The 25,939-nt window shown below is 32.4% G+C and overlaps 2 protein-coding genes across 2 annotated transcripts in view; one reads left to right on the top strand and one right to left on the bottom strand.

The window, feature by feature from the left end:
* LOC126745139 (podocan-like) overlaps positions 1–3,919 on the bottom strand; it is a 47,253-nt gene extending 43,334 nt beyond the window's left edge. The window contains exon 1 of the mRNA XM_050452864.1: positions 1,751–3,919. Within this exon, the coding sequence (XP_050308821.1) occupies positions 1,751–3,773 (2,023 nt within the window). The 5' untranslated portion in view covers positions 3,774–3,919. The remainder of the gene's footprint in view (positions 1–1,750) is intronic.
* LOC126745138 (protein timeless homolog) overlaps positions 1–25,939 on the top strand; it is an 817,207-nt gene that overhangs the window by 616,713 nt on the left and 174,555 nt on the right. The gene's annotated exons all lie outside the window — the stretch shown is intronic.

Genomic DNA, 25,939 nt, shown 5'->3' with positions numbered 1-25,939 from the left:
ATTTGTGCTAAGTGGAGAAAAAAAAATAAACGAAAATGTAAATCGCGATATCCTTATTTAGAAAGTAATATGGAAGTAAAAGTACGGTATTAAAATGGATTAAGGATTATTTAAGTAACATATGTACTAGAACTAAAGTGGGTGATTTTCAAATAAAGTTCTAAGCAAACTAGGTGTACCACAGGGCAGTGTTCTTGAGCCCTTATTATTAATAATTTACGTAAATGATATAAACACAATTTTGCGTAATTCATTTATTAACTTGTTGCCCGATGACACTGTGCTTTGTGTGATAGAAAATGACTTTAAAAACATTACCAGAATAATGAACTCTGAAATGTATATTTTGTATGATTGGTTGTGCAAAAATAAATTAAGATTAAATACAAAGAAAACAAAATATACTGTGTTGGGGTCAAAGACAAACTGTAATAAATTTTATGAATCAGGCTGTACTGTAAATATAAATGGAGATTAAGTAGATTTTGTTTCTGAAATTAAATACTTGGTAATAATTATTGATCCATAGTTGAACTTTTCATTGCACATAGATTATGTTTGTAAAAAATTAAATAAAAAAAATTTCATTTTTGTCTCGTATTTCAACTTATTTGTCACTATGATCTAAAAAGTTAGTATTTAACCCTATTATATTTCCTCATTTTAATTATTGTTCAGCTTTACTCATATCTTGTACACAAGAAAACATAAATAGGCTTCAATTAAGGAATTTATTATGTTACACACATGTATAATTAAATGTTTGTTATATGTACTAGCTATTATTATTATTATTATTATTATTATTATTATTATTATTATTATTATTATTATTATTATTATTATTATTATTATTATTATTATTATTATTATTATTATTATTATTATATTAAGTTTTGTTTTTATTTGTTATTTGGTTGTCAGTACGTCAGTACTCTTCTACTGTAAGAATGAGACATTTTTAGATTAAGGTTTAGAATAGCTACACACACGCAAACTTTGTTTATTTGCGTACTTAATTTTTTGTTGTTTTGGTTTTTTTTTTAATATTTTTTAATTTTAATGTCACTAAATACCAATAATTGTGATCATATGTGAGTTCAATTGAAAGAGTAGTAAAATCACAGATTTTCGACTTTGGGCTCAATCTTCGGATCTACGACCATTAGAGTTAGGACTTTGGCGCAATGATAAAAAAGTCATCTTTTCGTATAAAATAAAACATATTAAAAATTCAGCAATTTAGACTGGGGGCCAATTTACATTTAAAACCTGCCATGTTCTTTAGTTCATACATTTTTTTTTAATAGGCCATCTGTAAATTATTTTAAAATTTAAAAATATTCTATTATATTTTAAAATAAATAAATTTATTACTGCACCATCTAATAAGGCCATTTTTTATACCTCTAAAAATTTGATAAACAAATATGGAAAATTCAAAATTGCATGGTGGTCTTGAAAAAAGTTGATGATAATCTCTAAAAGATAAAACGCCATCAATTTTATTTGACGATTAAGTAAGAAAAAAATGGATATTTATTTTGTTAGATACCTTAAGATAACGTAAAAATAAAGACTTATTGTTTTTTTTCTAAAATCTCTAAAAATAAGAATGAAATTACTTCGTTTTACTTTGACCGACTTCTTATTTTTTGCGGTTGCCAATAGCCTTTGGGACACTCTGTTCAGTATAACAAAAATAATGTAGATAGTAAAACAGTATATCTAACATTTCAAAGGCACTTACCTTGCGTTTTTTCTTGCTGCATATTTGATATCCCAATACTTTTTCCATGCGTTTTCCCTCCATCGTTAATAATAGAACTCACAGGAGACTGTTTCCTTTTCAACAAAATTGAGTGTACTGTCTTGTTGCCTTTTCTGTTTGATTCATTATAAAGAGATGTATTTCTCTTAAAACTAAAGTTTTTATCAAAGAAATAGTTATTTATAAAACTGCTATTTTCTGTTTTACTAAAAATTAGTGAAGAATTTTTCAAATCAAAATTTTGCGTTTTACTGTCAATTTGAATCTGTTCAGACTTAACAGTATTTATTGTCGTTACACTAGGAGATTCTAAATCTAGTAATGACATGCCCCAAAGCTCAGGGGGACTGGCACACGTAATATATTTATGCTCCGCTTGAACTTGTCGTCTCATCCATAGAGCCAACCATTCGAGATCGGTGCAATTTAGCCGGTTATCCTTTAAATGGAGTACTCTTAACTGCGGCAAAAAATGCAATAAATCAGATCGAATATGTTTAAGGTCAGCTCCTGAAATATCTAGTTCTTGTAGTTCTCTAGATGATGCTAAGGCAGCCGTATCCTCTATAAATTGCCGCGCTAACCCGGGACTATTTGACAAATCCAAGCTTATTAAATTATCCGTGGATGAAAAAGGAAATGACACGTCTGTGGCCGGAGACACTGTGTCAATACCACTCAGTCTTAGAATCTGTAAAGATGAGGGCTCTGGAAAGCTTCCGGGGTAAAGAGACTTAATGGAATTTCCTGACAGGTCCAATGTTATAAGAGATTTCAGCATCGTAAAAGAATCTGACTCTATGGTAATAATTTTATTGTCATTTAATATTAACACTTCCAATTTCGGTAAATTCTTTAAGTCAAATCGCAACACATTTACAATATTATTATGCCCTAAGTGCAATTCACGTAGACTTTCAGGTAAACTTCGTGGAATAAAAACAATTTTGTTATTAGTAAGATGTATATTTGACAAAAACTCTAGCCTGCCCATAGCATCATCTTCCAGAGAAACAATGTCATTTGAACTTAAGTCTAGATATTGTAACAATGGGTAATCATCTAGCTCTCCACGGCTTAATGTTTTAATGGTGTTGTTCAATAGCTTTAGAGACTTAATCGAGTGTGTTATAGCAGCGGGAATTTTTTTAAGTCCAGTCTTTGATACATCCACGATTTGTACTCTTTGCCCTATTCCGAGTAAAAGTTCATACGAGTCTCCGAGCTGGGAATTGCCAGCAAGCAGTAAGCGTGACAAACTTGGTAATTGCAAACTGCCTAAGGCCACGCGGGCTAAATTATTCCAGGACACGTCCAGCTGCTGCAGGTTGTTTAAGCTGGAAAAATAAGCCCTTTGTAAAACTTGAAGCTTGTTGTAGCTTAAGTTTAAAAATTGCAGATTTTCTAGGGCTCTGAATGAATTATCATTTAATGTGTAGAGTTGATTTTGGGAAATATCCAGAACTTTTAGTAATCGGAAATTAGATAAAGTGTCATTATTTACTTTTCTTATAAAATTGTTGTTGAGATTTAGAGATTCCAGAGCACTTATGCTTGCTGTTAAGTTAATAAATGACAGCTCAGTCAGATTATTACTTGACAAGTCCAATAATGTGAGATTCATACGTTCACTAATCTGTGGTATCTTGGTTAAATTATTGTGCGATAAAGTTAAGGACCGAATATCTCTTAAAGCGACATTAATACTATTTACAACACTATGTGTGATCACAAGAGTTCTTAACTCACGTAAGTCGTTTACCGACAATGTTCGAAATAATTCATTAACACTAGTTTCATCTAGATTAAACACTTTAAGTTCTCGGGTTACGTTACTAAGCCTCTCGCTCGAGTTAAACCCGTTGCACCTCGCAGAGATATAATAAAGATAATTTGTCGACACAGTTTCGCGCGGTAAATGCTTACAAGTGCACATAGCGGGGCACTTGGAACCCGACGTCGTGATTAGAACTGACATCAGCAAAATTAAAAGCTGCAACATTTTATCTTAGAGTCACATAACTGCAAGCGCTTTTATTATTCACATGATACCGAAGTGAGAAACTTTATGTGCATGTAATGAAGTTCGTTGTATTCTCGCGACTTTCTCAAACCATTTTTGGCCCGCAACAGCACGCCAACGCGAAAGTCCGGAGAACACTGATATTTTATGCCATTTTAAGGCAGCACGATAGGCACATCCTGAAGGTGCGCGCTCCAATGCGCGTATGTGTCCTATGCAATTATTCCTTGGATGAACTCTGGGGGATCGGTATCGGTGAAATGATTTTACGCTAATGATTGAAGTTTCATAAATTAATAAAGACTTTAATTGTTAAAATTTAAGGAAAAATAATAAAATGGGATGAAGTGAATCCTCCTTCGATTGAATAATAGAAATATAGACGAATTACTTTGGTAATAATAATGTCTTTTTATTTAAATTCAAAAAAAATAAAAACTTACATACAGTCAGTTAATTATACTTACAAAGTAATGACGAAGTCTAGCTCTAGGGCTAGTCTTACTTAACCGTTAAAAATAGCTAACATATACATACATATACAGGGTGTCCCGAAAGTAATGGGACATAGAATAACAGTAAATTCCTTACGTCAAAGTAATGTGAGGTCAACTTGCCTCATTCTAACTTTAATAGTAACTGAAATACAGGGTGTCAAAGTATTATTTGATGTATCGTTTTTTTCTCATAGGTTCTGAACCAAATGACATACTAACATGAAAGTTCGAACATACGAGTCTTTTAAAAAGAAAAATAAAATTTCGTATACAGTTTTCGTGTTTTCGGTAAAGGGCGCTCGTTGCGTTAGTTTTTACTTTCTTAAATCCCCTTTTTTCTAACTTTTTTTCAGCCCCGTATATCGGTTTAAAACATATCAAAATAGATTCCTTTTTTAATATTACATAAAAAATCTATACTTTATTTAACTCGCTAGGAGCAACTATTTTCGAAATAATCGCACTTTTAGGTTTTCATAATATGTGAATGACTTAAATTTACTAGATTTTTAGCAATGCAATTCTAAATAAAATAAAATTAATACCTAATATTATTGATATTTATGTAAAATTAGAATACTTATTAAATAAAAAAAATATTACGACTTTTTTGTTCAGTCTTATATCATAACCAAAGTAAATGATATTTATTAATTTTTTTTATATTTTATTTTTAAACAAATATACCAAAAACAATAATAAACAAAGAAACATATAAATAACGCTAATATAACAACTATTCAAAATGCCCTCCATTAACTTCAATGCATTTTGAAATACGTTTAACAAATGACTGCCGTATTTTAAAAAGAAGATCCTCATTATTTTTAACATATTTACAGAATTTACATTTGTTACATTTAGTTCATTTAAATTATTTATAGGACTACCATAAACAATTGATTTCAAATATTTCCAAATACAGAAGTCCATGGGGTAAGTCTGGATTAGGCGCAGGCCAAAGCAAAGATCCTCCACGGCCAATCCAACGTTCGGGATATTGTTCATCAAGGTAATTGCGTATCTGTCGAGAAAAATGTCCTGGCACCCCATCTTGCATAAAATACATGTTTTGCCTAACATTTAATGGTGTAGCTTCTAAAAGACCTTCAAGTTCATTTTGTAAGAAATTTAAGTACAAGTCTCCGTTCAAATTAGGTGGTAGTTACTTAACTTTAAATTTATGCGGGAAATGACGACTGACAACTATTAAATATGCCGCGTCTGGTAAATATAGTCTTATCTGTAAATAACACTCTGCTAATAAGCATTGGATCTGCGTTTTGCATTTTTTTAAACTAACGACAAAACTGCATTCTGACTGGCAAATCTGGTGGGATCAAACACTGAACTGGTGTAAAGTGGTATGGATAGATGCCTTCTTTCTGAAGTACTTAACCAACAGATGATTTGCTTACACCCGTAGTTTGCCGCTATTCGCCTAGTAGGGTAGACCGGGGACCATTGAAACATTTCTACATCTTGAGTTTTTTTTTTCCGCATCTATCGAAAATTTTCGAAGTTAGTGATGAAAAGCGTCTACTATTATGTTTCCATTTATATAATTCTATTTACCTAATAATGATGCAATAATAAGATATTAAAAAAAAACTTAAACTTGTCAAGTTGTTGCACTTGTACCCGTGGCGGGGAAAATTGCAATGAAACAGACAGACATGGACAATTGAAACAGCACTAAGACAAAGGATAATAGTATTTCTTTTACTGAAAAACGGCTAATATAAAATATTATTCTGAAAGGCAATTGTGGCATTCGTATAGTTCTTCTTGGCGGGTATAGTCTTCATGGGTCCAACAACGACATTCAATGCACTGCACCCATTTCTCTCCCGAGCGACTACTATGATATGCTTCTAAGCAAATCAGACAATAGCCAACCTCCTCTTCGTTGCTGTCACTCTGTTGATTGTTCTAGTGTTGTTTGGGTTTCTTGAATTTTCTAATAGTTGTTTTTGATTCCTCGTTTAACTTAGTCAGTTTTTTCTTAACTTGTTTTTTCTTTTTTGCGTCATATTCCTTTTGGATAGCATTTTTCTCTGATATGTCCGTATAAACTGAAGACTTCCTCACTTTTTGTTTACCAGTTGTTTTTATAGGGAGCGCTTTCGGCAGTGAGCAGTTTCTGGTGAAAATACAGCTTGCGAGGTGCTTGATTTTACGTTATTGCACGAATTTGGCCCTTTAGTGCTGGTTGCAGAATGCGATGTTGGTAAAATAGGAACCCTTGATGACGTTGACAGAGTATGCGTAGAACTAGGCGATGCATGAGCAATGTGAGTACTTGGTGACGCTGGCGGTGTGTGCGTTTGTGGGGATGGCTAGATATCAGCTTTTTTACTATGTAGAGGATCTTCACTAGGTGCTTCTTGGACAAATTTAGTGGCATTTGGTGTCATGTTATTAGGAGCTGGTCTATCCGTGACATATAAAGGTGCGAAATCTAGTTCCGTGAATGGGTCTCTATTAAAGGAATATATGCATGTGCAAGCAAATCCAGCTATAATATTTAATTGCGTGTGGGCCAACGGTAGAGATAATTTAGCTATGTTGGGTATGTCGTAAATTATCATCGTTTTTCCCGGATTATTTCTCATCCAAGAATAACACCTTGAATTATTGAAAGCCTTTTTGAAGGGACCGTAGATAGAACGATCCAGAGGTTGCAACTTGTGCGAGCAGTGCTGGGGAAATGACAAGACGACAATGCCATTTGTTTTACAGAAATCCAAGCATCGTATACTTATGTGCGACTGCTGGTTATCAATTAAAAGCAATATTTTTTTTTTCGATTGAAGCATTCGCATGCTTTTGAAAATGATTCAGGTATGCCAAGAACTCATCCTTTTGCATCCACCCGCTCGTGTTTCCCGCTCCAATACATCCCACTGGACCGTCACGAACGAAGTGATCTCTGTATCTGATTCGAGGAAAATTAAAAATGGGCGGTATACTGTTAGCATTGTGTAGCATTGACGGCTAAAGCTATGGTAATCAACGTTCTCAATTCTTCTCTCCTGATGTAAGTGCGCCAACCAATCTTGTTCCCTTTTCGGCTACAACTTTACTAGGTTTTTGGACTGTCGTTACCCCTGTTTCATCAATATTATATATATCTTTTGCTTCAAACTTGTACTTATCCATTACATTAGCCAGGTTAACATAAAAAATATTTACGCTCGCGACATTGAAACTAGTTGCTCTGGAAAGACTTGTGGCTTGAGCGCAACGGATTGACAGTTCTGGGTTGCGTTTCATAAATCCAGAGAACCAATCCCCTCCTGCCATAGCATTTTGTCTCCAAGTATCAGGCATGTTCAACAAATATTTCACAGCCAATTGAAAAGCCAATTTCCGAATTTCTTTAGGTGGTAACCCGTAAAATATATATGCTGCTTTGATTATGTATCCAACAATGCTTTTTTCCTGGTTTTTACCAAAAACTCGTCTCATGCGATAATAACCCATCGTGACTGGGGTAACAGACCTTGCTTAATTGCTTGTTTCTTTTTTTTGATAAATCTACTCAGTAACACATGGTGCAGGTCAAATTTAGCTGCAGACGTGTTATTTTCAATAACCTCTTTTTAGGCTTCTTCAAAACCAAAACGGGCTTTAAACCCCTTTCTGTTTTTCTCACTCGTACTCGTAGCAGCCTAAAACAAACCACACAGTTAATACCACCACTTCTTACAAAGCATAACACACATACTACTAAATGACATTAAAATTACTACTACTACTGTGCTATTTGTTCAAATATCTTATAACACTAGGAAAACAGTAATAATTTGAATGGTCCTTAAAGAAGAAATGTCAATTTATCTAATAAAAATGGTCGAAGCTCCATTCTTACGTCCCAATATGTTGTGTCACCTTTTGTTGTTTAGTGCAAAAATTTACTTCGCAAGCGAAAAATCACGTTAACGAGAATATACACCAGTAATGCAAACGACAATAATTAATATCCTGACTGATAGCGACAGGGGGCTCCTAATGGCGCTGCGTTTGATATAAGCGCGCGCGGTTTGAATCGCAGAATACTACCAATATGGCGTCTGTTTCTATTGTACCCTGTTTCAATTGTCCCCGGCCTACACTACTTAACCCGGGATTTTCTGCTACTTTTAAAACCGGCATTTTTGGCCGGAATGATCCAGTTTCTCCTAGTCGGCTATAAATTCTTTGGAATAATTTATGGTTTAATTGTTGTCTATCTGGAAATATTTCTATCTTCAAATTGGTAAACAAATTATGCCTAGGCATTACTTAAAATGATTAAACTTAAGAGAAAAACTCTTTTACTCGTTTTATATGACATTCAAAAAGTTTGACATAAATAATACAAACACTTGTCCCGATTTAAATAATATAGTAAATAAATATTATTTTAATATTTTTTTTTGAAAAATGTTGATTATGTCGAAAATGGTTGCTCCTAGCAACTTTAAATAAGGTATACATTTTTTATATAAAATTGAAAAAGGAATTTATTTTGATACTTTTTAAACTGATATACGGGGAAAAAAGTTAGGGGTTCAAAGTAAAAACTAACGCAACGAGCGCCCTCTACCGAAAACACGAAAACTGTAAAGGAAATTTTATTTTTCTTTTTAAAAGACTCGTATGTTTTAAATTACATATCAATATGTCAATTGGTTCAAAATCTATGAGAAAAAAACGATAAATCAATTAATACTTTGACACCCTGTATTTCAGTTACTACTAAAGTTAGGATAAGGCAAGTTGACCTCAATCACATTGTTTTGACGTAAGCAATTTACAGTTGTTCTATGTCCTATTACCTTCGGGACACCCTGTATAATTTTACATACTCAGGGGCGGATTTACGCGAAGGCTGAGTAGACTGAAGGGCGGCAAAATTATGATTAAAAAAATTATCGGAAATTAATTTTAAAAATAGTTAAAAAAAATCCGGCCGAATTCATTCTAGAGCAGACTGGAGCTGAATTGTAAACAATAAAAAAGTAAGTTTCGTTTTTTGATTTTTCAAGTTAAAATTTCAAGTTTCAAAATAAATAAATGAATAAACGTCTTTATTATTACTTCATAGGTGAATACAATATTATTAGAAAGTAATTATGTGCACACTATGAAGGGCACCACTGGCGAAGTTTAACCTTGTGGCCATTCCTCCACTTAGCCAATCGTACCGAACAAAAATAAAATAAAAATTAAAACAAAACCAAAACAAAAATAGATATTTTGACTTACGACCAATTAATGAAAGATAAACATAAGTAAAAATATTTTAAATTACTGAAGTTCTAGTATCGTTAGTAATTTAAAATCTTTGATAAGTAAGTTGACTTTAGTAATAGTGTTCTCATAGATGTAAACAAGAACAACTCCTTTACGAGACCTTATCACATCTTTATCAATAAGCCTTGTCAATACCGAATTCCTGTATAATTAAGCAGACCATACACTAAAATACTTAACATATTATTAATTTTGGGTAGTTATATGGTAAAATGGCAAATGACGATGTAAAGCCAGTTTTAGAACACTTCCAATCAAGAAATCAAGGAGGAAATACGGCAAAATAGAACTACACTATCTGCTGAAATTCGACAGTTGAAGGAAGACTTACGAGGGGAAATACAGCAGCTTCAAGGTGAAAACAAGTTACTTAAGGAAGAGGTTACTAAATTAAAGGCAAAACTACAGAAAATTGAAAAAGAAACGAATAAGTATAGACTAATACTGCACTGACTAGAAGAAGGAGAAGAAGAGGATCCACAAGGTGACATTATGTCTTGCGCCAAGATATTTTAAAATACGCTAAAAAGCTGAAAGGAACAAAGATATTCATTGCTCCCGAATACGTGAAAGAAGAGTACGAAGAAACGAAAATTCTTCGTAAATACCTTAAAGAAGGCCTCCAAAATAAACAAGAGGCACAAATAAAAAACAAAAAGCTAATTGTGGAATGGGAAGCAATATTCTGCAAAAGAACTGCAAAGAACTTAAGACCTCGAGAAACTACTGCTAGCCAATTCCTAATAGTTGGTGAAAAACCTGACGATTTTAGTTCAAATCAGAAACGAAAACAGCCAACAAATTCTGAAATTCAAGAAGAAAACCCAAACAAAAAAGTTACTCGCTACCAATTAAGAGAACAAAAACTATCTGTATAATATTAGGTCGCTTATATAATTTTATAGACTAGGACATAGTTTATTAGATAGTTTTTTAATACTTGGTGAATCTTACAGATTTAAATTTTAGGCACGTAATTTGTAGTTTCGTATGTTTTAGATTTTATTTCTTATTCCATAATATGCTGTATAATTTTAATTTTATTTATACCCTATGTGCCATAGTTTTTAGGTTTTTAACAATCTGGTAATAATTTATTATATTCTATTATATTTTTACATATACTTGTCTATAATCTTAAATTTTAAGTGTAATATTAGGATTCCATGCATATATTCGAGATTATCAACGTGAGCCAATTGTGGCACCCAATTATGATAGCAAAAATGTTGCCTTCTTTCAAAAAGTTATTTCTCAAAATTTATTATTTTTATTAATTATTGTTTTAACTGAAACACACAATATTGAAAGTTTAAACCTTTCTTATATTGACTATTAAAATACAATCTATAATAAGGGCCAATAAAGTCAATAAATGTGATGGATGTGTAGTATTTATTAAAAGTGAATTATCTTGGTAGTATAAGTAAGGGCCTATAAAAATAATTGAAATTGAATTGAAGGGTTATGACAATGAAAAAATTTTAATAAGCTATATAAACCGACTACCAAGCACAGATAAGCAATTTTTTAATCAAGAATTCTATCAGTATCTGCAGAGTAAGAAATACTATGAAATACACGTTTTAACAGGGGATTTAAATATAAACCTTTTTTTATGAAAAAAAGTTTATACATAATAAAATACCTAATAACTAAAATACCAATAAAATACCTAAATGAAAAATACAAGAACATTCTCTCTTTTTTTGGATTCCTATCTTACATTAATAAAATTACAAGACCTATATCAGGAACATGTATCGACCATTATTTTGTTAAATTGCGCAAAACCTTTTTTTTTTTAAATGTCAAATCTTATATACATAATAATGATATCACTGATCACTATTCAATAGTATTGATAATGAAGTATAATAAATCAGTAAAAACTCAAATACCAGATCATAGAATTAAAAAATTTATAAATTATGACCAGTTCAAAATGGTTTTAGAGCAAGAAACATGGCCTTTTCCCACTTGTAATAATGGTGTTAATATTAACATGGATAATTTTATTAATAAATTAAAATTTTACATAGAAAAAAATACGCATACAATAAAACGAACAAGAAAAAATTGTGGTAAGCAAGTTTGGGTTGATAAGAAGTGGCTTAAAGCGATCTTTTTAAAAAATGTATACAACAACCAAATAGTGAGCAGCTAAAAGCAGAATACAAAAGGTGCAATAATTTGGTTAATCGCGACATAAAAAAAGCCAAAAAAGAATATATATCTTCACAAATAAATAAAAGTAAAAATAATAGTAAGATCCTATGGGAATATGTTGATCGTTTGTGTCGCAGAAAGAACACCGAGCAAAGGCAGATCACAAATTCAAAATGGCGGTATTATTTCTGAAAATAAGGTACTCAAAATATTTAATGACTTCTTTAGTAACATAGGACCAACGGCCTCAAAGTTTAATTGTCAACAGAGTTTAGTTGAGGGTACATTTGTGGAAGAGTCTATGTTTCTGTTTTTGACGGAACAGCAAGAAATTAAAAAACTATACACCAACAAAAAAATAATAAAACACCAGGGCATGACAATCTTTAATCAGAGACTTAAAAAAAAATTCCAAATATATTTCACAGCCTACATATCTATTAGCAAATTTATGATTTAGTACAGGTGTTGTTCCGGATGTTCTAAAAATGGGCACTGTTACTTCATAAATCGAGGTCTTTGGATGATGTAAATAATTTTAGACCAGTTTTCCTTATTTCGGATGTATCCAAGATAATTGAAATGATTTTGAAAGAAAAAGTAAATAACTTTTAAAAAAATAAGATCTTATCCCCAAACCAATGTGGGTGTCGGGAGAAGACGTCAACCGAGGATGCCATTATTAAATTAACGGAACAGCTGTATGACGCATTCAATGCAAATTAACCACTCTTAGATATATTTGTAGACCTAACAAAACCATTTGACACGGTTAACCACTCAATACTTTTAAAAAAATTAAAAAGTTGGCGGCATTCGGGGCGTAGTAAATAAAATTATCGAAAGTTATATGACGGTATATATACAGGGTGACCATTTGAAAACAAAACAGAGGCTATTTTGGGTCCCTCAGAATATTTGCGAAAAAATCCTCGGACCCGTCAATTTTTGATTCAAGGGGAAACATTTTTTTGCTAGTTTCCCACCCTGAGGGTAAAGCCCTAGCATGGGTGACAAGGGCCCCCAAAATTTTAAATGGAACGGGGGGTCGAGTGATACCTTGTTTTGAAGGTATTTTTATGTGGATTATAACCCTAAAGTTTTAAATCGTTACTATTTGCCTAGTCGATACAGGGCTACAGGGGCTAATAAAAGTTCCAAAAACATGTCAACATTTTTTTATGAAAAAAAATGCTTGTAAATTTCACAGTTAAATAAATACAAAGAAGTTTGTTCTCCTACATTGTGAACCATACTTTCTGTTGTTGTTTTTTAATACCCGTAGGTATCTATGCCAATTCTGCAAGGGAACTCTTGGTTATTGTTGAGACTGTTATTACAGCAACATTTTGAAGTTTAATAGTGGTGGTCAGTTACTGCTGTCAGATCATAGTGTGTCAAACAAATAGCTCTTTAAAGTTAGTTAGTTACAACATTGAATGTGATAATGGTTTATTCACTTGCTGAAAGAGTTGAAATAATTTCTCTTTTCTTTGGGAACGATGAAAATGCTAATAGAACTGCCCAGCTCTTTAACACACTATAACACACTAATCGACAGGTCCATCGCAAGTACATTTTGGAATTGGTTCAAAAATTTAGGGAAACTGGGTCTGTGGCTAATAAAAAGCGCGAAATGGATAATCCAGTGGTGAATGAAGCTTCAGAAGTAGCTATTTTAGGCCATATTCTGCAAGATCCTACAAGTTATCAACCGTGTCTGGTATTAAGAGAACCAGCATTCAGAAGATATTAAAAAAAAAACAAGTTTTATCCGTACAAAATACATCTCGTACAAGAACTAAACGAAGACGATTTTGATAGGCGAGTACAATTTTGTGAAACTATATCTGAACAAGCCGCCAATGATCCACACTTTCTATTTAATGTATGTTTTTCTGGCGAATGCTTCTTTTTCCTAAACGGCACTGTGAATCGTCACAACTGTCGCTATTGGGCTGATTCAAATCCCAGAATATTTCGTGAGGTGCATACACAACATCCTGAAAAATTAAATGTTTAGGCTGGCATTTTTGGTGAACATATCATAGGCCATTTTTTACCTGGCAATTTAACAGGACAGATGTACCTGGAGTTATTAGAAAATACAATTCATCCAGCATTAGTGGAGATACTAGAAAATAACAACGAGTACTTGGAAAATGACCTAGTATTTTAGCAAGATGGAGCGCCACCCCACGCTGCAAGGGTTCGTCAATATTTGGACCAAACGTTTCCAGGACATTGGATTGGAAGAAGAGGAGTTATTGAATGGCCTCCTCGTTTCCCGGACTTAAGCCCGTTAGATTTTTTTTATGGGGCTATTTAAAAACTAAAATTTATGCTAGTCAGCCAACATCGCTAGACTATTTACGACAAAGAATAATTGATGAATGTCGCCAAATCACCCCAGAAATTTTGCAAAATGTACGGGAAAGGTTTGAACAAAACCTGTATTATTGTATGGAAGTCGAAGGCCAACATTTTGAACATTTTCTTGATTGATTTTATCTTTAAGCCCTTTATTTAAAATTATACTTTTTAACATTTTTTTGTAACTTTTATTAGCTCGTTCCATTTAAAATTTTGGGGGCCCTTGTCACCCCCGCTAGGGCTGTGCCCTCAGGGGGGCGAAACTAGCAAAAAATGTTTCCCCCTTGAATCAAAAATTGACGGGTCTGAGGATTTTTTCCCAAATGATCTGAGGGACCCAAAATAGGCTCTGTTTCGTTTTCAAATGGCCACCCTGTATATAAATGTTTTATATAATAATAATATTATATTGTTAATAAATATATGTTTTTGCAGAAAATATATATTCAATATTTAATTTAATAACACTGTTTATTTAAATTTCATATAATTTTATATATTAATATTTAGTATGAAAACAGTGTTATTAGATTGTATATAATTGACGAAAAACAGTGATTTTTCGGAAGAATTTCATCAAATATTTGAGGTATTAATCGAGGTAGCACTGGTGTCAAAGAATAAAAGTGTGATAAATATATGGAAATATTCCAATTAATTTTTTCCTTGATATTTTTTCTAATATATAACTATTATACGTATAAAACGTGTAATAGGAATATAGTAGAAACGTAGGTAATATTAAATATAGTAGTCACGTAGTTACACGGCCGCAATTTTCCAAATTCATATAGGGCTTATATAATTGAATTGAGCAATTAATATAGGAAGAACCCTTAAGTCGCCAAGGAATTCTGGGGTGTTATAAACGTCTATTAAGACATTCCCAAATAACCACAGCTTAATAAGAATTATATTAAATGTTCCAGGTTAAAGGCAAGATCTGTCAACGTACTCCTTGTTTTTTTTGTTACATATTTAGTTTACATTTAGTTATATAATATATCTTCAATTAGTCAATTGAAGTAAAAGGCAAGTGTGATAACGTATCTCATCCTCCGTATATAAACAGATTTTGGATTTTATACAAAACTAAAAAATATTATAATAATTTAAAATCAATGTATTTTGTACTATGTTTAGCCCGATTTATTTTAATATATCCTTAGCGTTAGAACAAAGAATGATACTATAAAACTAAATGTAAACTGGATCTTGTTAAGCATCAAATACAAAACTTCAGCGTTTCTCGTTTAATATCCTGAGATCTTAATTATTACTTTAGCATTCTCGTATAATATCAACATAAAAGTAGATTAAGACCACTGGTGAACCTGGCTTAACTTAATAAGGTAATAATATTTTGTATGCACTGCTTTCATTGCCAGTATCTTCGGTTTGAACCAAAAGTATTAAGATGCGATTTTGGCTGATGTTCTTTTTAGCTTTTCAAGCAGTGTCGTCAAAAAAAGGCTTATTGGGAAAACAATAGCATTTTATTAAAAAATTTAAAATATAAAATTGGAGTTAAGAAGAACGTTCTTAAAATTACTGCAATAATAGAAATAACCATTACATTAACTTATAATCCAAAACTATGAGTTTCAATGGGTTCCTTAAAGTTTAACTACAAAGGTTAGATTTTACTTGGTCAGATGTTCTTCAACGGATTTGACTGTGACCATGGGACTCGGTCATAAAAATGACATTCCGTTGCTAAAAGCTCGTCATAGATCTATTGACGGTCTGCTACTGGTAATTTATTGACGGTTGTGGTGGTTGAAGCTTGAGCATATGTGTGTTCTTCTTCTAATTCATGGCAAGTAACCCCATTATATAACACGTAGACACACAAAATTTTGCAACTTTGTTGATTTTGCTCTCTTGACTCCGTTTAGCGTTGTTTAGCTAGAAGCATGAGAAAATCCAACTAGGTTAAAAAGGTGTAAGGAAATGAACTTTAAGATAAAGCTATACGTGGTGACTTAACCAAGTCCTAAATATCCTAACGAAGGGTTCAGGCGGAAACCAAGAAAACTTATAAAAAAGTATGCTAACACTCGGCAAGACAGTCCTAAAACAACGGTAGCTCTGACTGTAAACCTCTTAAAATCCCAACATTAGAGTACAAGCGTAGTCCTTAAGGAGAGTTGAGCACTTGGACGTAAATTTCTAGAACATCTTTTAATGGTGAGAAATTTGCTAAGAACAAGTGTATTAACCAATAAACCTCCTTTAAAAAAACCTAAATACTAGGTTCAACGTAATAAGCATACGCTAAAGACCGAAATTCTAAAGCCCTGTACATTATTGCAGCCTAGCTGAATAATGTGGAATAAAAATAATAAAATATTTTGAAAACCCAATCTAACGGAGCCTACTCTTCAGATTCTCACAACAATACTATAAATAAATGAAACTCACCCTTAAAGCAATAAAATTATATCTAAAAATCAAGTATTTGGTTGTGTCGCCGTCAAGCGCGTGTGTAAAATACCCATAAAATTTTTATAGAGTTCACTGTTTGGCAACTACGCTTATGTGTAAGTAAACCCAAAATGTTTTAATAAGGGTTGTCAAAAATTAACCCTTAGTTCCTTAACCTAATAAATATCTTGAACAATAATACTGCCGTCCTTAGTTAAAACGTCCTAACAACATTTTTTAAAGTTTTTGGCTATCTGCATATATTAGTTGGCATGTGCATTATTTATCTATTTTCCCAAATTAGAACGTCCTAACTTCACTATTTCTCTAACAGAATTACTTAAATATATTGTCCTATGTTTAAATATTATGGGTTTCCAAACGCAAAACGTCCTATTTATGAAATACAAGACTAAAAGTCAAAAGTTAAGACGATTTAATTTAGCATTCATAGCCGTGACATAAATGATTCAGCAGTTAGGACACCTTAACTTAGTACTTGTAAAAAATATCTTTATTTATTATCTCGTATAGTCAGTTATGGACAAAATATCGACGGTGTTGGGAGCAACGGACTTTTCAATTTACTATAACCTAAAATAGTTTATTGAAGGAAAGCGTGGAGGCAGCGTGTTGGTTAGTAGTGTAAAGTTAAGTAAGTGATCTAGAACTATTTGTTGAATGTGTTAGTGAACAATAAATATAAAATGTACGTAAGTTTTACTTTACTTTTAATCAGTCGTTTGTATAATTAGAAAATTGAAGGTTTAGAAGCAGCATTTAACAATATTAAACCAGAGCCAGATTATTTAAATACATCTCCAGGAAAAGTCGCGGGATTATTTATGGTTAAAATACTACAGATCTTGTAAAAATAACGCGTCACTTCATATCTTATTTATATTATTTTGTAATGTCGTGCCATCTCGACGACGACTGACGACCGACGCGGCGTTGCCAGAGACCCAAATAATAAGCAGATGTTTGATTTTAGGGAAAATATTTATTTTTAAGGTTTTTGTGCAATTTAACGATTAAGGTTTTTGTTTTAATTTTTATTTTATATATGTAGGTATTCCGGTAACAAATAAAGCCAATAATTATTCTGCAATTAATTTATTGTATAAATTAAATAACATTTTCTTATGAAAGTACGTTGAAAGCTGGCTGAAAGCTGGCTATGAAAAATATTTTCTTGCACCGTGTTTCAGTTTAAACAAAGGTGACATTTGCTGATTCGGGTTTTCAATTTTCTAAGGTTGGTAATAATTTTGCTTTTTAGTCCGTTTTTGTGTAGGTACTGATTTTTTTGATATCCCTTTGTTTATTTTAGGATGTTAAATCGCTCTAAGAAAATGGTAGCTATGGCTTTGAATATTGAGCTCCAACAAAGAAATGCAAATTATAAATCAAAAATCAAGCAGTTCGGCCCAAAAAAGATGACGATCCAGAATATTTACCTGACCATAATTTTATAAACCATAATGTTGACCTTAGCAGCGATAGCGAATTTAGCGATTTAGCTATAGAGTTGCAAAAAAAGGTAAGCCACTCAATGTCATAAATTAACTTGCCTCATGCAGAAAATTGCAAGAGTCAAGTGACAGATGATGATAGAGAGGAAAGTGAAATTGAAACAGATGACAACATAGTCAAATCTCTTTTATCAGAAATGGTGGAAAAGATTGCACAGCAGGTTACCAGGGAAACTAAAAAACTATACACAAAAAAAGGAATTCCAAGAAAACGAAGGTTATTTGAAGAATGCCTTGCTGAAAGAAAAAAACGAAAACTGGGAGAAAAGGTGACCTTACACAGTGTTAAACTGCCTTGTAATGAAAAGTGTAGGTTAAAATATCCAAAAACTTTCAATGTTGAAAGGCAAGAATAAATGAATAAAGAATTTTGGCAAATGAATAATAATAAACAAAGAACTTTTGTATTTGGTTGTATAAAACGATTTGCAAAACAAAGTAAAAGGGTGGCTAATAACTCAAGGAAAGAAAATAGTTTTAAGTATGTTCTAAAAGATTTGAATGGCACAGAAAATTATGTTTGCAAAACTTTCCTGCTCGCAACTTTGGGGTTCCACTCAGCAAATGATAGGTTTTTAAAATCTGTTAGGGACACTGAACCTACAGATGCTTTGCCAAGAAAGGATATGCGTGGTCGCCATCCTAACTCTGCAAAAGTTGACAGAAATTTTCTTGTAGACCACATTAAAACATTTCAACCAGTTGTTTCGCATTATAGAAGAGAGCATGCCCCTAACCGGCTCTATTTGTCAAGTGACATTTCAGTTACTTTGATGTATAAGGATTTCGTAGAAAAGAATCCAATGGTAAAAGCGTCTTATGAGTTGTATAGGCAGGCGGTCGCCAGCATGAATATTTCATTTGCTAATTTAGGAAACGAGGAATGCTTTGAGTGTGAGAAATTTAAGTTACATTTAAAAAGTTCACTACACAAGAAAAAAGATACAAGTATTGACTGTAAAGAATGTGGGGTATGGAAAGGGCACAAAGAAAACTATGTCGCTGCCAGAGAGGAATATGAAAAAGATAAGAAGGAAAGAGAACCCGAGAAATTAATTGTTTCAGCTGACTTGCAAAACGTAATTTTTTTTTGTTACCTATCTACAGCCTCTTATTCAATGTGTTTAAACTTTTTTAGGTGATAATGCTACCACGGGCCGAAATGTTTAAGGAAGTGATATTCACTCCAACGCTGATTGCTTTTAATGAGTCATTTGTTCCAGTTGGTGCATATTCAAAAGCTTTCAAACCAATGGCAGTTATTTGGCACGAAGCCATAAGCGGCGGAAAAAAAGAAGATTTAATCTCAACGTTTTATGCCTTTTTATTAAATAACAGGGACACACCGTATATAACAATTTGGCTTGACAATTGTGCGGCTCAAAATAAGAATTGGTCGCTTTTATCTTTTTTTATTTTTATTGTAAATTGTGCTGATGTTGATCTAAAGATTTTTGATGTAAAATATTTTCAGTCCGGTCATACATTCATGTCGGCAGATGCCTTTCATCACCAAGTGGAACTTAGTTTAAAGAAGGCGCGAAAAGTTTTTGATTTTAACGACTTTAAATTAGCTGTTCAAAATTCAAACTCATCAAAAGTTATAATAAAGGAGATGGAAATAAATGATTTTTATGAATGGAAAGATTATTCTTCTAAATTTAAATTACAAAAAATTACCCCTAAACCATACCTTAAAGATATGGTGCATTTAAACTCCAGAAGGGGTGAAAATGTGGTTTATTATAAGTATGGGTTTTCCGAAGAGTTTAAATTGTTACATTTTTTATCAGCCAAGAACAAAAGGGAGGAATTAAAAAACTGCCTTTTATGACTAAACAGAGAGGTATCTCGGCTACGCTCTTTAGAGCGCAAAAAAAATCTTATATCGAAACTTCAAGCTATCATTCCAAAGAATCGCTTAAAATTTTGGGAAGAACTAGTTACGTCAGAAACTAATCTTGAACTGAAAGATGAATTAGATTAAAAAGGCTAGTATTAGAGAGTAACGTAATAATACTTATTTTATATTTTGTTTAATGTATTAAAGGTTAGTTGAAAATGTCAAAATAATAAATATTTCTAAATGATAAAAACACCCATTTGTATTATTTTTTCCAGTGTTACATAGTTAAAACGTCCTAAGTGTTATTTTTTTTCAAAATACTTAAATTTTATAAACATAAACTATTTTCTCTTCTTACAATAAGTAATCCAAAACCTTATCTCTTTTCAAAATAATATTTAATTTCATTGATTTACATGAAATAAATTAACAAAGAAAACTCGTAGATTTGCATAAGACACTTTTAGAAATCGGTAACTACAAGAACAGGACAAACAATGACGACGAACCAATGGAATACTTGGAGGAACGTCAGACACAATAATGATGACAAAAAGGGTTGAATAAACTATAAAGGCTTAGAACACTAGTGTTTACTTCAGGTTATTTATTAATGTTTATTTAGGCAAAACTTAATGTCACATTTTTGATCAAGAAAAGTATGAAACTCAGTTATTTTAAACTGTTGTACATCAGACAAAACGTTCTGATGTGTATTACAATTAATTAAATATACCCTAAACATTCAAGCGGGGAATCGACAAATCACCAAATCTCTTAAACTTAACTTAAATTAAATTAAATATATAATATTTTTCATCTTTTCTTATATCTCCTCGATTCTTTCAAAAGAACTCAATCAAAGACTTATGAAATTTAAGATAAGATAGGTCATATAATCTTTGGTTTAATCACAAGCCCCTGATAAATAAGTAGATATGTTAGAAAATGCTTATTTATATATTATAATGGACTTCCATTAGTTTTCGCTATAAAAATAATGTCAAAGGATAGTTCTGTACACAATTATGCCACCCTTTATATAATATTTTGGTTATATACATGCTTACTTAGTTATATTGTATTTCATGCTTCATTTGCATTATTTAGTCTATATAATCACTTGTTATATTGAGTGAAGATAATCTTTGTTCTTGCTTAGAGTACACTGTATCGCGGCTTGTCAAAGTAAAAGTTTTTTAAAACCTTATTAACGTAATAGGAAATATAACTGGCGCAGTCGGTAGGATCAGGGCAGTTTTTGGTTGAGATTTGCACATCATCGAGATGATCAATCGTAAAAAAGTGAATTTTAACTCTTCGGTCCTGATACGAACGTGGAAGCTGAGATCAAACCTTATGAGAATCGCTCTGAGACGAGAGATCAGTGGAAACATCATTTGAACAAATTCTTAGAATATACTTTCTCTTTATCGTAAAGGAAGAAAGATTCAAATAATTTAGTAGTATAATTAATTTTAGAATTGAGTTTAAGTTATTTAATTAATTAAATTATTAAAAAAAATATTTTACTCTATGAGTGAACCAAGCGTTGACGTATTAGCTGAAGAATTTTTCAGAACTCAGATCAAATTCTATAAATTACACCGTTTTAAAAATGTATGTTGATACAATTCACCCTCACAATGATGATTCTAACACTTTTAAAAATTTCATTTCTGCCGCAGATTTTCTATTCGAAACATATGATAGCCAAGAAGATCCTATTATAAGAATTATCTTATTAGAACTATTAGAATGAAATGAATTGACCGTGTACTAATATTAGTAGGTAATATCACCGTATCAGCGTATGGAATTATTATCCTGGGCAGATATTAGGAATGCTTTATTAGATTGTTTTGGGGATAAACCTAGTATAGAATGCCTTGAACAAGATTTGTTTGTAGCTATCCCAAATAAAAATGAACAACCGTTAGATTTTGCAAAAAAGACTACAAGTATTGCGTAGTGCTTAAGCTCAAATTAATAGTTTTGATGATAATTTTATGACAGGTAAAACAAAACTTATTCATCTTAGCCAGTATGATACTATATGCTAAAGAACATTTATAAGAGGATTAAACAACCCCTTACAAAGTATTTTTCGATTAAAAAACCCAGATTGCATAGAAACCGCAATGACAATGATATCAGAGGAAGAAAATTTCCATTATACACAAAATTTATACAAACCATTTATACCAATAACCAATAACAAACATCCAACATTAATGCACAAACCACCAGCATATTCTTAAAATAACTCGCAACACAGAAATTATAATAATAATATACAATATCCAAATCAAAATAATTTTAGTACTCCAAATAATAATTCTAATTAACAACATAACTATAGACCGAATTTTATTCCACCTAATTATCAGAATTTTAATCAAAATCAGTATATAAACAATTGTGACATATGTCAACAAGCTAAGTATGACCGCCATCCTCCAAAAATAGAATTTTCACTAACACCCACACCTAGAGGACCTCTAGACTCCATCCACATGGACACTTTCCAATTTCTAACGTAAAATGTCTAAAGATAATAATCGTGTTTTACCGTTACGTCCAAGCTTACCCCTTAGAACCTAGTTGCAACACAATTACAGTTCTAGATAATTTAGCTATTTTTATAAGTCACCATGGACTTCCTCATCAGATCACCTCTGATAATGACACAGAATTTAAAACTTCTCTATTAATTGATTTTTGCAAACTTCACAAAATTAAAATTCATTTCACTACTACCGGAAATTCAAATAGAATAGTCCTATTGAAAGAGTTCATTTAACCTTAATTCTTAATTGACCACATTAGTGTTTTAAAACTTTAATTCCCAAATGCGACAATGAAACAAGAAATAATTTACGCGATTTAGGTTACAACAAATAATCTTAAATCTATACTCTATTTCAGAAGTGTATAGAGCAATAAACTGGGGAATTCCGTTCTGTTTGGCTACATTTCGTGGTAGTTCATAGGCGCAGGTACTTATAATATTTATGAATTTAATTTTCACGGATTAAATGCCTTTATTTTGAAAGAGATTAAATACTAAATAAATACTTTTAATCCTTTTGTATAGGTACCTATCTTTTAACGCTTTGTAACATGCAAAAATGGGGTCAGGTAATATATACAGACTATAAATACTTTTAAATCATATTTTAAACGTTAGTAGTCACTGCTACGCTGTAGTGTAATCACAATATTATTATCCCAATATTTAAAAAATGGAGGTATTCAGTCCAACGAAAAGATGTACTAAAAATTCTCCACTATCGCTGAGTGAAAAAGTTATTATTTTAAATGTACATGATATGTGCATAAAACACGATTACCCTAGTTTTACTGTGCAAGAAATTGTTGAAAAATGTTCTCGAATGAGTGGAATTGGAAAGTCCACCACTTTCAAATTGTTGCGGAAAAGAAAAGTAGCAGGTCAAGTGGAATCTCCCAAGCAAAAGCCAGGACGACCTACAAAAGTCCTTGATGAAAATGCTAAATGTATAATTCGAAGAAAAGTTCACTCTTTTTATTTTAAAAAGAAAATACCCACCCTAGACAAAATTTTAATGGAGCTTGGCTGAGATGACAGTATTCCGCTGATAAGTAGAAAAACTTTTATGGAAAACTTTAAAAAATATGGATTTTGCCTGAGAAAAGCATAACCGCAAAGCACTTTTACTGGAGAGCGACGAAATTGTTTGTTGGAGACGACAATACTTGAGAAGTATCAAGCAGTACCGCAGGGAGCAAAAGAAAGTTTTTTATCTTGCTGAGACGTAGATTAACGAAGGTTATATAGTCCAAAAAATGTGGCAAGACAAAAATATAACCAGTGCTCGCCAAGCTTTCATAGAAGGCCTGTCTACGGGTATTAAAGTACCTTCGGGAAAAGGAAAAAGACTTATTATCACACATATTGGAAGCGAAGAGGGATTTTTAAAAGAAGGTCTGCTAACCTTTGAGTCGACTCGCACAGGAGATTACCATGAAGACATGAACTCAGACGTTTTCGAGGACTATTTTGGTGAAATGATAAAATTTCTTCCGGCTAATTCGGTGGTGGTTATGGATAACGCAAGCTATCATTCACGGCGAATAGAGAAGACGCCAACTTCAAGTTGGAGAAAGCAAGAAATTATCGATTGGCTGACTGCAAAAGGTATTGCGTTTGAAGCAAATTTGATAAAAAAAGAACTGCTGGCAATAGCAAACTTACACAAAACTCGTTTCATGAAATACGCCGTGGAAGATATAGCCGAAAAATATAATATAACTGTACTGCGCTTACCGCCATATCATTGCAAACTAAATCCTATAGAACTGATATGGGCGCAGGTAAAAGGATTTGTAGCAAGACAAAACACTACTTTTAAAATGAAAGATGTTAAGCTACTGTTTGATCAAGCCATTACGGAAGCGACACCAGAGAATTGGCGAAAAGCAGTCCAGCATGTAATTAAGCAAGAGGACAAAATGTGGGATCTTGACAACCTCATCGATCAGACAGTCGATCCTTTAATTATAATGTCAAGAGGTGATGACAGTTCGTCAGATGACGAAGAAGACTACAATCTATTATAATTTAAAATTGTTATACACTGTTCAAAAAGTGCCAGATCCAAAAGTGACATTTTCAACTGTTTTACTCTACATATTATGTTCAATAAATTTGTGAAAAAAATATATTATTCCATTTAAACAAAAGTAACTTTCTAAAATAAAATAGCATTTAAGTACATTAATTATAAGGTAAAAAACAAGTCCCAGTTGCACGCCTTTGGCGAACCGTTTTCAATGTTTATCAGTGGGTAACAATAGGCAAAACTCATAAATTGACCCAAAACCGGGTGGCACTACCTGCAATCAACGAAAAGAAAGAATTTTACATTGAAACTAATACCCAACTAAGGTAGTGGCATAAAATATTGGTGGATCACCAGGTACCACTTTTGCATACCTAATGAGGTTTTATTGCTCTACACACTTCTGAAATAGAGTATAACTACCCTTTACGGTGAGGAAAGACTAATATCATTTAGCGACTTAAATTACTATTATCAATTAACATTTACAAACCATTATAATTCCCAAACTTCCTTACACTATAATTGACACTGATCTACGCCAATATCAATAAGAGGCCCTAGGACCTAGGCCCTAGGACCCCAATTGGATGACTGATCCCTCATAAGAAAAGCAGAAAATCTAAACTGCAAGCTGCTTAAGGTTAACGTCACTACCCCTATTATTCTTCCCATCAATCAGCAATACGTTCTAGCTATTTCTGCTAGCACCAAAATAAAAACACAACAAACGTGCCACAACAAGCAAATTTTTTTCATTGATACCCCTAATTTAATAGAAATACCATTTAAATACGTTATAAGCTTGCTAGGATCACAATTCTGGAATCAAGAGGATATCCTGAGAATCAACCCTTTTCGAATGTAACATTCAACGACTTAAAAATGCAGAGGAAACAATCCAACTGGATTCAATCGACTTCAACCACATCAGATCGTTAGCAGAACATTCCAATATCTTAAAAACCCTTCCAGAAGAAGAACAAAGAATTCACCCTGCACCCTAGAGCTTTAGTATAACTCTTGGAACCATACTAGCCATATGCTGTATATTCTTCGCTATCTACAAACTTATCAAAAGGAAAAGGTCTATTAAAGAGGAACTAGAACTTCAAGACAAGGAAGAAGATGCTACCCCTGGTACCTCGAGAAACAACACATCATCCATGTTGTTTTCGACTTAGGTGGGAGGAGTTATGTACTCAATTATGCCACCCTATATATAATATTTTGCTTATGTATATGCTTACTTAGATATATTGTATTTCATGCTTCATTTGCATTATAATCACTTGTTATATTAAGTTAAGGTAATCTTCGTTATTGCTTAGAGTACACTGTATCGCGGCTTGTCAAAATAAACGTTTTTTAAAACGTTATTAACGTGATCGGA

The sequence above is a fragment of the Anthonomus grandis genome, chromosome 15, assembly GCF_022605725.1.
Source record: "Anthonomus grandis grandis chromosome 15, icAntGran1.3, whole genome shotgun sequence".
NCBI lineage: Eukaryota > Metazoa > Arthropoda > Insecta > Coleoptera > Curculionidae > Anthonomus > Anthonomus grandis.
This window is presented reverse-complemented; position numbering and strand designations above follow the sequence as displayed.